Source organism: Penicillium griseofulvum (assembly GCF_001561935.1).
Source record: "Penicillium griseofulvum strain PG3 chromosome Unknown contig_10, whole genome shotgun sequence".
Lineage (NCBI taxonomy): Eukaryota > Fungi > Ascomycota > Eurotiomycetes > Eurotiales > Aspergillaceae > Penicillium > Penicillium griseofulvum.
Window position 1 is genome coordinate 609,524 of NW_024467433.1, and position 13,454 is coordinate 622,977.

Consider the following 13,454-nt stretch of genomic DNA (forward strand, 5'->3'; position numbering starts at 1 on the left):
TTGTCAATCAGATGGCGGGATAAAAGTACTGTTTGCCATACTTATACAAGATATCAGTTTCCTGTAATACATTCTCTTCTCTTGCGTTTGGGTCTCGTTCCCCTGGCCCACCTAGAATGACCCGGTGTTAGGCATGTTGGGGAAATACCTCAACACTTAAGCGTGTGATACCAACCAAAGAATCAATATCCGGTTGTACGTCAGGGAAAATAAGACAGGTTCCATATCGGGACATGATAAAGCCAATCAAATAGCCGACACTACCATAGCGCGTCTTGGTTGCGAACACCGGAATGCAATGGCCTAATCGGTGTAAAGCATTACCCCTCAAACGATGGATGTTGGGTTGTATTCGGCCATAGCTCATATCAGTCCTAGCTAGAGGTGCCTTTTGCGTACCACATCAGGGACCCAATACCTAGACCAGGGTGGGTTACGTTGAGCACCCAGGGAGGTGTAGGAGATTAGGTTGAACATCCGGAGGGTTGTAGGCTACTCTACACTCCCTTCAGATTGTTCTAACATTTGTCGTATTAGATCTTGGTGATGATATGCCACAGTATGGCTTGCTGATGTATCCTATGCCGAACTGAGATTTGCTTTGTATACCTAACAGCCTCCCTTCTAATAGAACAAGTTTTTTTGTTTCAATGATGCATAGGCTTTGATATGTTTTGTGCTGATATTCCAAGTAATATAAAGATAGTAGCTCGGTCACTAGTTGTGTTACAGTTACACATGCCGGCCTGGGTTGGAGTAGTGCTGAACAAAGTTCAGAGATAATGTTTTCCGAGGACAGTCTGGATCTAGTTGCGTATTTTCGTTCTTTGTGGTGTCTAGCAATATGCCCGAGGAGCCAGTCAAGTACATATAATCCAGCCGATAGCGGGGGATTTCGGAGGAAATGTGTTTCTTCCACCTTGCAGAACCAGGATATGTAGGTACATATTGTGTGTAGATTTAGCATAATCGCCAATTTTTTCGTGAATTTTATCAAAAGCAAAAAGACAACACGCTGCGTTAGCAGAGCTCAAACCATAGTTCAACCTTTGTTTTGTCTGCTCTGCAGCCATCTTGATCCAGTCTTCAACTACTCATCATTCGACCATGAATTCAACAACTGGACAAGGACAACCATCATGCAGAAGCCAGAAGGATTTTGGGGAGCCAATTGCCGTCATTGGTATGGCGATGCGGTTACCGGGTGGTGTCCGATGTGGAGATGACTTTTGGGAAATGCTCGTGAAAAAACGAGATGGCCTTTATGAAGCGCCTTCATCGCGCTGCACTAGAGAGGCATCTAGCAGCTCTGATTGTGGAGATCTGAGCGAAACTAAAAAAGGATTCTTTTTGCAAGAAGATCCAGCATTCTTTGACGCTTCCTTTTTTTCTGTTCCTCCCCACGAGGCGGCACGCCTGGACCCCCAGCAACGGCTCTTGCTTGAGGTGGTTTGGGAGTGCCTGGAGAACTCGGGGGAGACCAAGTGGCGTGGCGAGAAAATCGGTTGCTTTGTTGGAGTTTTTGGGGAAGATTGGCTAGAGATGTCGCATAGAGATCCCCAGCATCTGAATCAGATATATCCAATTGCCACTGGTGGCTTTTCGTTAGCAAACCAAGTGTCGTATCGGCTTGATCTCCTGGGTCCGAGGTGAGTGCAGTCCACTGCCTTTATGTTAGAAAACTCTGACCCTTGCAGCATGACCATACAAACAGCTTGCTCTTCATCCCTGGTTTGCCTACACGAGGCCTGCCAAGCACTTCGAGCTGGAGAGTGCTCAACAGCTCTAGTGGGTGGGACAAGCCTTATATGGGGCCCAACCATGACTGATGCGATGACCAAAAACATGGTTTTGTCATCAAGTGGTATCTCTCATACCTTTGATGCCGAGGCGGATGGCTATGGCCGTGGTGAAGGGATAAACTGCATATATCTCAAGCCATTGCGGGATGCTCTTCGTGACAACGACGCTATCCGCGCGGTCATCCGCTCCACAGTGACCAACCATGACGGCAAGACCCCTAACTTCTCTCAACCATGTCCTATATCACAAGAGAGGTTGATTCGGCATGCATATCAAATTGCGGGAATCGATGCTATTCACGAAACCCCTGTTTTTGAATGCCATGGGACTGGAACACCCGTCGGCGATGTCATCGAAACATCAGTTGTTGCAAAGATGACCCAAGGAGAAGCAACATATATCTGTGCTGTAAGTATTTGCTATTCCCAGGGCTGTTTATAATTAAGCTCATCGCTTATGCCCCGCGTTTCACAGGTCAAACCAAATGTCGGTCACTCGGAAGGTGCCTCGGGCATCAGTAGCATCATCAAATCCATTTTATCCCTTGAACATAAGACCATTGCACCCAATATCCATTTCAAGACACCGAACCCCCAAATTCCATTCACCGAGGCAAATCTATGCGTGCCCCTAGAACCGACTCCGTGGCCTGCCGGCAGGCCCGAAAGGATCAGCGTGAATTCGTTTGGTATCGGGGGGTCTAATGCCCACGTTATTCTAGAGTCTGCCTCTGCAATCTCTTCAAAGCCTGCGGCCACATCACCTGATATTTCAAATCCACGACTCTTAGTTCTTTCTGCGCACACTACAGACAGTCTTCGCAAGCGCATTGGCCAGATCATCGACTATGTAAAGAACCACCCAGACCGCCTGCATGATCTTTCGTACACTTTAGCCGCGCGAAGATCGCCTCTTTCTCGTCGGGCTTTCACTGTGGTGCAGCCAAATAATCCTGTGCTAGACGATACGGCATTCGCGATCTTTAATGTCAGCTCTCCAAATGTCACCTTCGTCTTCACAGGCCAGGGGGCCCAATGGCCCGGGATGGGGCTAAGGCTCTTGTCTACCTTCCCAAAATTCAAGCAGGATATCAAAACAATGGACGAAGTACTCCAGCGGCTACCCGATGGACCAAATTGGCTATTATATGGTGGGATCAAGCGCGCTACCCCAAACTAAGGAGAATATCTTGACTAACGGAACTGCCAGATGAGCTAAGCCAAGAGAGCTCAATTTCTCGAATCCACAAAGCCGAGTTCTCCCAGCCTCTATGTGTTGGGCTTCAAATCGGCCTGGTAAATATTCTTAGGGCCTGGGGAATCGAGCCATCTACGGTTGTCGGGCACTCGAGCGGAGAGATTGTGGCCGCTTACGCATCCCGAGCTATTTCGATGAGAACTGCTATCGTCTTAGCATATTACCGAGGCAAAATCGCACAACCCCTTGAAGGCTTAGGAGCTATGGTAGCCGTTGGCCTCTCTCCAGACGAAGTGGAACCGTACTTAACACCTGGAGTGGTTGTTGCCTGCCACAATAGTCCGTATAGTGTCACCCTATCGGGTGATAATGACTCTGTTGACCGTGCGATTCGAAATATCAAGGCGGCTAATTCAGATATACTGTGCCGGCGGCTTACGGTGAAGATTGCTTATCATTCTAGTAAATCACGCCCCTGTTTACTACTCTTGTACCTTTGCGCTAACATTATTTGCCTTATCTGCAGACCACATGAAACAGATTGGCTCTGAATATGAAGATTGTATTGCTAGTCATATCGAACATGACCAGGGAATGATTCCTTTCTATTCCAGTGTCACTGGCAATACGATCACGGACCCTCGCAAACTAGATGCCTCATACTGGCGACAGAATCTGGAATCACCGGTACTGTTCACAGAGGCTATCCAGAGTCTACCTACTAGTGGAACCCCTGTCTTCCTAGAGGTTGGGCCACACTCGGCCCTTGCCGCCCCTCTGCGACAAATCTTCCGCACTCTAACAGCGAGGTCACCGGCATATATTCCCACCATGTTTAGGTATGATGAGGATATCGAAACCCAGCTACTACGGACCGCAGGACAGGCCTATGCGAGTGGCATTCGAGTCAATATGTCAACCATAATCGAGGCGGGGAACACGTTGACAGACCTGCCACCTTACCCCTGGCAACATGATCGCTCTTACTGGAGTGAAAGTCGACTGAGTCGGGAGTGGAGACAACGCAAGTTTCCGCATCATGAAATCCTCGGTTCGCGGGTCGTCGATACGACGGATCACGAGCCTTCTTGGCGTAATCTAGTCACTCTGGACAGTGTGCCCTGGCTTATGGATCATATAATCCAAGGTGCCGTCACATTCCCCGGCGCTGGATTCATTGCTATGGCAGGTGAGGCAGTTCAGCAGTTGTACCCGGACAACGATAGTTATTCAGTGCGCAATACAACATTTATAACGCCACTGCTATTCCAGGAAGGAGATCAGATTGAGATCATGACTAGCCTGAGGCCGATTGAAGTAGCCGACAGGGTTCCATCTGGCTGGTATGGTTTCAAGATTATGGTTCATGACGGAGAACGATGGACAATTCATTGTCAGGGTCAAGTAAGAGCAGGGTCCGATTATCCTCCAGAGCCATCCCAAATTACCTCCTATAAGCGACCTGTGCCATCTGAAAGCTTATACCGGGTGCTTCAAAGAAGCGGTATAGACTACGGCACCCAGTTCCAGGGCCTGGAGGAGATTACAGCTGATCCAACCGGGCCGAGGGCGACAGCGACTGTTCTGGGTAATCGTGGGCTTCCCGGCAGCAGGTATTCTCTGCATCCCACGGCGATTGATCAATGTCTCCAACTCATGGGTGTGGCCGGCTCCCAGGGCCTGCTGCGGCATCTCACCACAATTTACGTTCCAGCTATGATAGACTCAATGTTTGTCGGACCAGGAGGCCCACCTATGCTAGCCAGCGCGCAAACTAAGAGTGGTGCAAGGGATGGGCAGCTAGGCAGTGCTATTGCCGTGCTCGGTGACCGAATGGTCCTCTCTATTCAAGGAGCTTACCTTTTCGCCTTGGAAAATGATAATCCAGCTTCTGGAACTGGACTTGCAGGTTCAGTAAGCCATCTTGAGTGGAAATCGGACATTGAGCTCTTGCCCCCAGCAGCACTTTTATCTACACCACTTAATTATACAACACAGGCCATGAACATTAAAGCTTTAGGCGAGCTATCTATACTTTTTGTTCTGGAAACAGCGGACAAAATTCGAGATGTGGACATTGTTTCATCGCATTACGCTAAATGGAAAAAATTCATCCTGGACTCAGCTCTCAAGGTCAAAAGTGGACAACAATCCAACTACCCACAGTCACCTCAATGGGCAATGCTCAGTTCTGCAGAAAGACATGAAATGATACGGAAAGTGTTCACAGAGGCCAAATTTACCTTTGATGCTCCACTTGTGGATGGCTTGCAGGTCGTCTTCGATAACTGCCTATCATTTATATCTGGAGAAAGCAGCCCATTGGAGGTCCTCATGAAGGACAATTTGCTGCATCGCTTCCATGCTGCGCACACACAGTATGCGGATTGGAACCCGTTCCTACCGTTACTCTGTCATTCCAACCCAGGCCTACGAGTACTTGAGATCGGTGCGGGTACCGGATCTGCAACTGCAATCGCTCTAGAGCTTCTCAAATCCACGAGCGGGGAGCGTATGTATGGACAATATGTTTTTACTGACATTTCTTCGGGCTTCATGTCTGCAGCAATGGAGAGATTCAGTCATGAGCAGTCCATGGAATACAAGGTCCTTGATATCTCCATGGATCCCCTTGAACAAGGCTTCGACCCTCATAGCTTTGATTTGATCATCGCTTCCAATGTGAGTATTGAACTGGAATGTCTCTTGCCAACAGCGCTTAACTCACCTTATCTACTAGGTTCTGCATGCCACCCCCAGTCTTCACTCTTCCCTCCGTCATGTGCATTGTCTTCTAAAGCCTACTGGGCGCTTCTTACTTCATGAGATTAACCCAGGTAGGTTACAAATCCCAGGTTTAAAACATTGAGCTGACTTGGTTCTAGAAATTCTCTTCGCAAATTTCACCATGGTAAGGACCACCCTTTTCTACCCACAGTCCATAGCCGCTTTGCTTATATGTGTTATAGGGTGTATTTACCGGCTGGTGGATGGGAGAAGATGATGGTCGAGTAGGGCAGCCGTACGTCTCGCCCGAGCGATGGGATCGGGAGCTACGAGCTGCAGGTTTCACTGGAGCAGATGTAACTGCTTATGATCAAAAGCCGCCAAATCATATATCCGCCAGCATCGTATCAAGTCCGGAAAACGATATCCCCATTTCTACCGATATCTGGCTCCTAAAAAACAAATCTACCCAGTCCCAGTGGGCGAGTGATGTTGAATCACTCTTCCGCGACCAAGGTTACACCACTAACTGGACAACCCTGGACCAAAAACCACCGAAAGGCAAATTCATCGTATCTCTTTTGGATCTTGAAGGAGCCCCAATAGGTTCACTGTCGAAGAGTGACCATGGGATATTCCAATGCTACATTGGGCAAGCACAAGAATGCCAAATCTTGTGGGTTACACAGTCAACATCTCTCACCTGCTCGGACCCAATGTTTGGCTTGATCCATGGGCTCGCTCGCAGTTTGCGGTCGGAGCTAATGCTTGATATCTCAATCCTGGAAGTTCCAGCATGGGACGCGGCGGGTGCAAAAGCCGTAATCCAAGTGTGCGAGAAGATACAGAGATGCCGAGCGTACTCCCTTCGTGATCCAGAGTATGAGTTTGCATTGCATGAAGGCGAGGTTAAGGTCGGACGATACCACTGGGCACCTCTCGTCGAGCAACTTGCAAGTCCGCCTCGTTCAGATGCGTCCCGAAAGCTAAGTCTCACGGCGTACGGACTATTGGATACGCTACACTGGGCTGAGAAAGAGCCATGCTATGAATTGGATGAGGTGCAGATTGAAGTTGAGATGGACTACGTGGGAATGAACTTCAAGGTAGGTTTCTGTCGTTCTGAACTAACCTCTTATAGCTAGCTAACTGGGGTATTCTAGGATATGATGGTTGCAATGGGCTTTTTTGGAAACAAAGAAGACCTTGGGCTGGAAGGTAGCGGTATTGTGCTTCAAGTTGGAGCTGATGTGACGGATATCACAGTGGGGGACCGTGTTATGTCGATGCATTCTGGGGTTCTGGCCACAAATGTTGTAGTTCCTCGAGAAGCTTGTATCAAGCTACCGCAGGGGCTGTCAATGGAAGATGCTGCCACGATGTTGACAGCCTATGTCACCGTTCTCTATTCACTGCTTGAGATTGGTGCTTTGAAGAAGGGCCAGGCAAGTTACTACCATGTTCTCCGGACATTAATGGTAACTAACATGATATCAGTCCGTGCTTATTCACTCCGCATGTGGTGGAGTCGGTTTAGCTGCTCTACAAGTATGCCGGGCTGTTGGGGCCGAGGTTAGCCTATCTCCCCCTCGATGATATTGTCGTGAGAGCTAACCTCCAGTCAATATAGATATATGCCACCGTCGGTAACGATAAAAAAGTAGCTCATTTGATGGAGCACTTTGGTTTACCCCGGGAACGTATCTTCAACTCTCGTAACACGTCCTTCCAACCGGACCTTATGCGTGCCACGTCCGGACGGGGAGTTGATGTAGTGCTTAATTCGCTGTCGGGCAACTTACTGCACGCTTCGTGGGAATGTGTTGCGAATTTTGGACGGATGGTTGAACTGGGAAAACGTGACTTCATAAGCCATGGCATGCTCAATATGAGCCTTTTCGAAGCGAACCGAGCATTTTTCGGCGTTGACCTTGCCCAGGTTTGCAAGGACGCTCCAGAGGTTCTCAAAAGGTTTGCCACAGATTCAAATTGGGGAATAAAGGCCAACTAACACATCGCAGAACACTGGCAACGTTTTCAGACTGGTATAATCAAGGGAAAATTGGACCTATTGAGCCTGTTAAAGTCTTTGATGCCGTCGATATTGTTAGCGCATTTCGGTATATGCAGGCTGGCACTCACCTAGGTAAGATTTTGGTGCGTATGCCGTCTGCGGTGGACAGTCTGCCCCATCCTACTGTGAAAACATTCCCATCATTCCGATCCGACGCCGCTTATCTACTCATTGGTGGGCTTGGGGGTATTGGACGAGCCGTGTCAACATGGATGATTGAGCAGAATGCGCGAGAGCTCATCTTTCTCTCGAGGTCAGCTAGTAAATCTAAGGAGGATCAAGCATTCATTCGCGAACTTGAAGCGCAATCTTGCCGAGTTATCTGTGTGTCAGGAAATGTGACAAATATCAAGGATGTACAGGAAGCTGTCTTAGCATGCACTGGGCCCCTTGCTGGCGTCCTCCAGATGGCAGTTGACTTAAAGGTCTGTTTTTTCACATCTCCACGGTGTTATCAGTGTCAAATTTCTGACGTCATATTAGGATCGGCTCTTTTTGCAGATGAGCCACGACGAGTGGGAGGTCGCACTGGCACCGAAAGTGACAGGAACGTGGAACCTGCATCATGCCACAGTGCAGCATTCATTAGATTTCTTCGTTGTGTTTGGCTCAATTGCCGGGTTGTGTGGCAATACTGGCCAGGCCAATTATGCTGCAGCAACCACATTTTTAGAAACGTTTACCCGGTATCGACGGCAGCAAGGACTCCCTTCTTCTATCCTGCACCTCGGTGTAGTTGGGGATGCGGGTGCGGCGAGTCGCAACTCTCGATTCATCCAGAGAGTACAATCAATTGCCCTGCATGTGCTCCATGAGGCCGAGGTGATTGAAGGACTCGCGGCAGCAATTAACATATCTCCAGTTAGTAGTTCTAACCCGAGCGGGGCGATGGCAATTGGACTCGCACACACGAAAAACCGCGCCGACCTCCCGAAGGAAATCTTCCTCGGCGGACGTGATGCCCGATTTTCGATCTATCCCAACCTTGAGTCTACGAGTGCCGGCACTGGCGGGGACCAAACCTCTGCAAATGCATTAAAGGCCCTTCTTGCCCAGATACAAGCAGATCCCTCCCTAACGGAACAAAAGGAGACAGAGGTCGCCTTGATGAAGGAACTAGGCAAATTTATCAGCCATAACCTCACAGGACAGGCGCAGGAGCAAGCCCCAGATTCTACAGATGACATTGAGGCAATGACAGGAATGGCAGTCGACTCGCTCATGGCAATAGAGGTTAGGAACTGGCTACGGAGGTCTCTAGGTGTGGAGATTCCTACGGTGGAAATCAACCGAGCAGGTACACTAGGAGGCTTGGTGAAAGTTGTTTTGAAGGGACTTGGAGAGAAATATGATCAGCGTGCTACCTAAAACGCTGCTGCAGGCCAGTTGCAATTAGATAGGTAGAGGGATTTTTTGATATACAGCTTTGGAAGATATTCAGAAACTGCTAGCTCTCAGCAATGACTTTTGTTCCACTTTTCTACCCAGAGTTGTCTACCCAGACTTCTTGCATCGTGCTATTGGAGTGAGTCTTGCGGCGAATTCACCCATGTCCGCTAGCTTACTCTCGACTGGTTACACTGTATTAGTAGGATAATAGGGAATATTGAAGCAAGAACTGTTCTACTTGGTCAGAAATATTAACCTCGGGTTTTGATACACGCTCGCGTTTTAGCTGTACTACTTCCATCCTATATATATGCATTTGTTTCTACAAGATCGGCAATGCTGTACAGCATGTTCGATGATTTTTCCATAGTTTGAGTTTCCACAGACAACCAAGACATAATTTTCTGACGGATATCTTGGTTCTAAGTCCCCTAGGGCTGGTATAAAGCCGGCCTACACCTCCCTAACTATAGATATATCTTGATAGTCCATCTCCATAGTGTGATATATAGTTGTACCTCCTGTTCACAAACACGCACAACAGTCTTCCGTCATCCAGAATGTCTTCTATTATAGAAACCCGCCAGAATCTTGTCGGCACTTGGATCCTCGTTGAATACAAAGTGATACATACCGAAACAGACCATGCTACCCATCCTCTAGGTCCAAAAGCCCAGGGCCTCCTTGTCTACAGCGCAGATGGGTTTATGTCTGCACAGCTCATGCAACCCGAAGCCCCAGCTTTCTCTATCAACGATGTACAGCGAGGTACACAGGAGGAGCTCTCTGAGGCAATGAAACATTACCTAGGATATTGCGGCCGATACAACATACAGGAGACAGACGAGGGAATTATAGTCATGCATAACGTGGAACTTTGCTCATTCCCTAACTGGGTAGGGACCCAGCAAGGGCGCTTGGTCACACTTAATGGCAACAATATGGAGCTCAATACTGCTAACACTTATTTCGTTAATGTAAGTACTATCGCGGATTCTCTGTTTTCTCATTCAAGCTGACACGTTTCGACTTTAGGGCCAAAAGGTGCGTGGGTCAGTTAAATGGGTAAAGGCAAAGCTACCAGGGGACTTTTGATATATTTCGTGAATTTGCTTTAATGGAAGTGATACGATGTATTTAGATTCAACTTTATCCTTTTCATAAACTACAATGGCCGTTTGGGTCGAGGTTTCCCAGGGCTCTCTATTATATTAACGATACCATCGCCATCATTATGATCAGACGTTACACAGATCAGATAATCCAATCCTATGGCTGAGATATATAGATTCCGTTCGCAGGTATCTCTACTACATCCTATCCCTATCACTAGGTAAATGAACCAAAGCTCTAGGCCAGTTCTAGCCAATATAAAACACTAGGATCAGGATGTCCACGGGTCGCCAGTCATTCAATATGTCTAGGATTCTGTTAATTGTTCAAATTTTCTCTCTATATAGTAATGTTACCCCAGTGAAAATCTTCTTCCCTATTAGGAAATGGCAATACTACAACGCAACTTTACGTGATAGCAGTTAGACCAGTATTGCCCAGTTGTTTCTTTTCAGAGTAACACACGGGGCCGATGGACAAGTTTGACCGCGCAGACTTCTTTCCATATGTAACGATACGTATCAGATATTCCCTGGTGGGGCTTTCCTATTTCAGCTGCCGCCGCTTTTATGAGGGTGACTCAATATAGTAATCAACATGCCTTCTATTTAAGCATCGTATTCTTTTACTTTGAATATATCCCCTACTTCTAGGTCGTACCGCACTTGATTATAGGTAGAAAAGACTTTTTTGCTAAGCGCGATAGAATCGCTGAGAGGCGCCGTGTACAGCGAGAAACGAAGAGTTGTACTCCTAGGGTCTATAGAGAGAAGGGCTTAATTCGGAGAAAGGCACAAGGCTCTCTAAGACTGATAAATTATATTAAGAGACTATAAATCTCTAGCTCCAGTAAGTTAAGCTATATCTGAAGTGGTAATCCCTTCCCTATTATTATAAGTTCTGCTATCCTTCATTTAGTTTCACTATAGGCATTTGTTCGATTGGTGTCGTAGCGAGAGGGCCAGCTTCCATCAGGGCTCCACTGCGCCCACACGGCCGTTATCACTACGCCGATCGCCCGCAACTGACAGCTCGTTCAGAGTCGCGATTTGAGCCTGTCCGAGGCATTGACCTTGAATCCTCGTTGTCTCGGCTAAATTACCACCCGCATGCTACATACAACATGCATCGCTTCTGCTGCAGGAACCAGGACTGCTTTCAATAATTCGGAGCAGGCCATTTCCGAGGTGGTCAGACTGGGGGCCGGGACACACCAGTCATCAGCGTCGCAAAGGTCAGACCATAGACGGATAGCCATCCGAGCCCCACATAGTATACTCCCCCATATCCTTTCTTTTTTTTACTTCGCGAAATACTTCTCCTTTTCTCATCCTCTGCTTCTTCCTCTTATTCAGGACCTACTAGGAACCACAATGTTTGTCTATCCTCCCGCTTTTTGTGGAATTTGTCGCATATTGACCCTTTTTCTCCTAGGAATTCTACCGTGCTATCCCCCAGCACCTATTGGGACCAATATCAGGATATCACCAAATCAAATGCCCACCTGAGCGTGGCAGAGAGACTGTGGGCCGCATGGTATGCGTGGATGCAGAATGATGTCCTGGCCACCGGCATCATGTCCTTCGCCATCCACGAGTTGTTCTACTTCGGCCGCTGTCTTCCGTGGATCTTTATTGATAGCTTCGGTTTCTTCAAAAAATACAAGATTCAAAGTGTAAGCCGCAAGCCTAACACCTGGCACTAGCTGAAATCAACCCAATTCTAGCCGCCATCGAAACTAACATTCTCCTTCAGAGCAAAGTACCTTCATTACGCGAGCAATGGGATTGCGCCAAGTTTGTGCTTCTGAGCCACTTCACCGTCGAACTTCCTCAAATCTGGTATGTTCCTGCCATCGAGGGAGTGATATTCTACCGGACGCTTGCCTCTCGGGCCTGATTAAGTAGTTAACGGTTATTCTAGGCTTTTCCACCCAATGGCCCAGTTCTGCGGTCTATCAACATCAATTCCTTTTCCGTCTCTCTGGACTATGGCATATCAGATCGCAATCTTTTTCGTGATGGAGGACACTTGGCACTATTTTTGCCACCGAGCTTTCCATTGGGGTCCACTCTACAAGACTATTCACAAAGTTCACCATCAGTATTCCGCACCATTTGGTTTAGCCGCCGAATATGCTTCTCCTATTGAAGTGATGATTCTCGGCTTCGGGACTGTCAGCTCCCCGATCCTCTGGTGTGCTCTCACCGGTGACCTGCATATCCTCACTATGTATATCTGGATTGTGTTGCGCTTGTTCCAGGCTATCGATGCCCACAGCGGCTACGAATTCCCTTGGAGTCTTCACCATTTCTTGCCTTTCTGGGCCGGCGCTGATCATCACGACCTCCACCATGAGAAATTCATTGGGAACTACGCAAGCAGCTTCCGCTGGTGGGACTACCTCCTTGACACCGAATACAGTCCGGATGCCATGAAGCGCCGAAGAGAGAAAAAGGTGAAGGCAGACAAGACACAATGATCTGAACGTTAGCAGTGACGGTCTGCCTATTTTCTCTTCAATATGGGCGTTGGCTCTGCCTGGAGCTATTTACCTGATAGATGATAGCCTTTCTTATAGTATACAGTCCGTTGAGACCCCGTACCCCTTGCGGATATGGGGTCGCCACCATCTAATTTAATTCACCATGTAATTGATTTTTTGTTCAACGCATCAATTTTTTATTTTCATTTTTTTAATTTTCTCAATAACCATGACCCCAATAATTGCACAAAAAAAGCAAAAATACCTCCAGATAAAATCTTCGAGTTGATCCTAATTTAACCCGACTGGGCCAAGCGTAGACGTAGGAGTGCCTTCTCTACCCAGGTGTCGAGAACGCTGTTTTTCAATGCGCTTAAGTTCAGTAGCACGCTCTTTCGCTTCACGCACTTGAATCATTTGATTCGCATCATACAGATCAAAGTTTTGATGTTTTTCTTGGATGGTGTGTCGATATAGTTAGCGCAAGGGAAGAAAGTGCCCAGGGCCATTTCCGTCATGCAGGTTTTAAGATAGAGGTCTTGGAAGGGTCAAGCCATGAATAATTCTATTGCCAGTGTCTCTCTATCTTACTCGTGAAGATAATAGAAGACAATCATAAAGCTAGCCCAATTTAGGTATTATTTGCTTCGTAGTCAATTATATTGC

At 47.6% G+C, this 13,454-nt stretch overlaps 3 protein-coding genes across 3 annotated transcripts; all 3 read left to right on the forward strand.

The window, feature by feature from the left end:
- Nucleotides 1-1,107: 1,107 nt before the first annotated feature.
- PGRI_084100 (type I polyketide synthase) lies at nucleotides 1,108-9,169 on the forward strand (the record flags this gene model as incomplete). Its single annotated transcript, XM_040796124.1, has 13 exons — nucleotides 1,108-1,649; nucleotides 1,698-2,211; nucleotides 2,278-2,953; nucleotides 3,013-3,462; nucleotides 3,527-5,512; nucleotides 5,567-5,682; nucleotides 5,741-5,837; nucleotides 5,886-5,911; nucleotides 5,970-6,833; nucleotides 6,891-7,205; nucleotides 7,358-7,698; nucleotides 7,749-8,226; nucleotides 8,285-9,169. The coding sequence occupies 13 exons, from the start codon at nucleotides 1,108-1,110 to the stop codon at nucleotides 9,167-9,169; spliced, it is 7,290 nt and encodes a 2,429-aa protein (XP_040650662.1).
- Nucleotides 9,170-9,750: 581 nt separating this feature from the next.
- Nucleotides 9,751-10,285, forward strand: PGRI_084110 (lipocalin-like domain-containing protein; the record flags this gene model as incomplete). The annotated part of the gene is made up of 2 exons (XM_040796125.1): nucleotides 9,751-10,167; nucleotides 10,226-10,285. The coding sequence occupies 2 exons, from the start codon at nucleotides 9,751-9,753 to the stop codon at nucleotides 10,283-10,285; spliced, it is 477 nt and encodes a 158-aa protein (XP_040650663.1).
- A 1,127-nt stretch (nucleotides 10,286-11,412) lies between these two features.
- PGRI_084120 (sterol desaturase family protein) lies at nucleotides 11,413-12,785 on the forward strand (the record flags this gene model as incomplete). Its single annotated transcript, XM_040796126.1, has 4 exons — nucleotides 11,413-11,537; nucleotides 11,738-11,978; nucleotides 12,059-12,144; nucleotides 12,227-12,785. The coding sequence occupies 4 exons, from the start codon at nucleotides 11,413-11,415 to the stop codon at nucleotides 12,783-12,785; spliced, it is 1,011 nt and encodes a 336-aa protein (XP_040650664.1).
- Nucleotides 12,786-13,454: the final 669 nt, after the last annotated feature.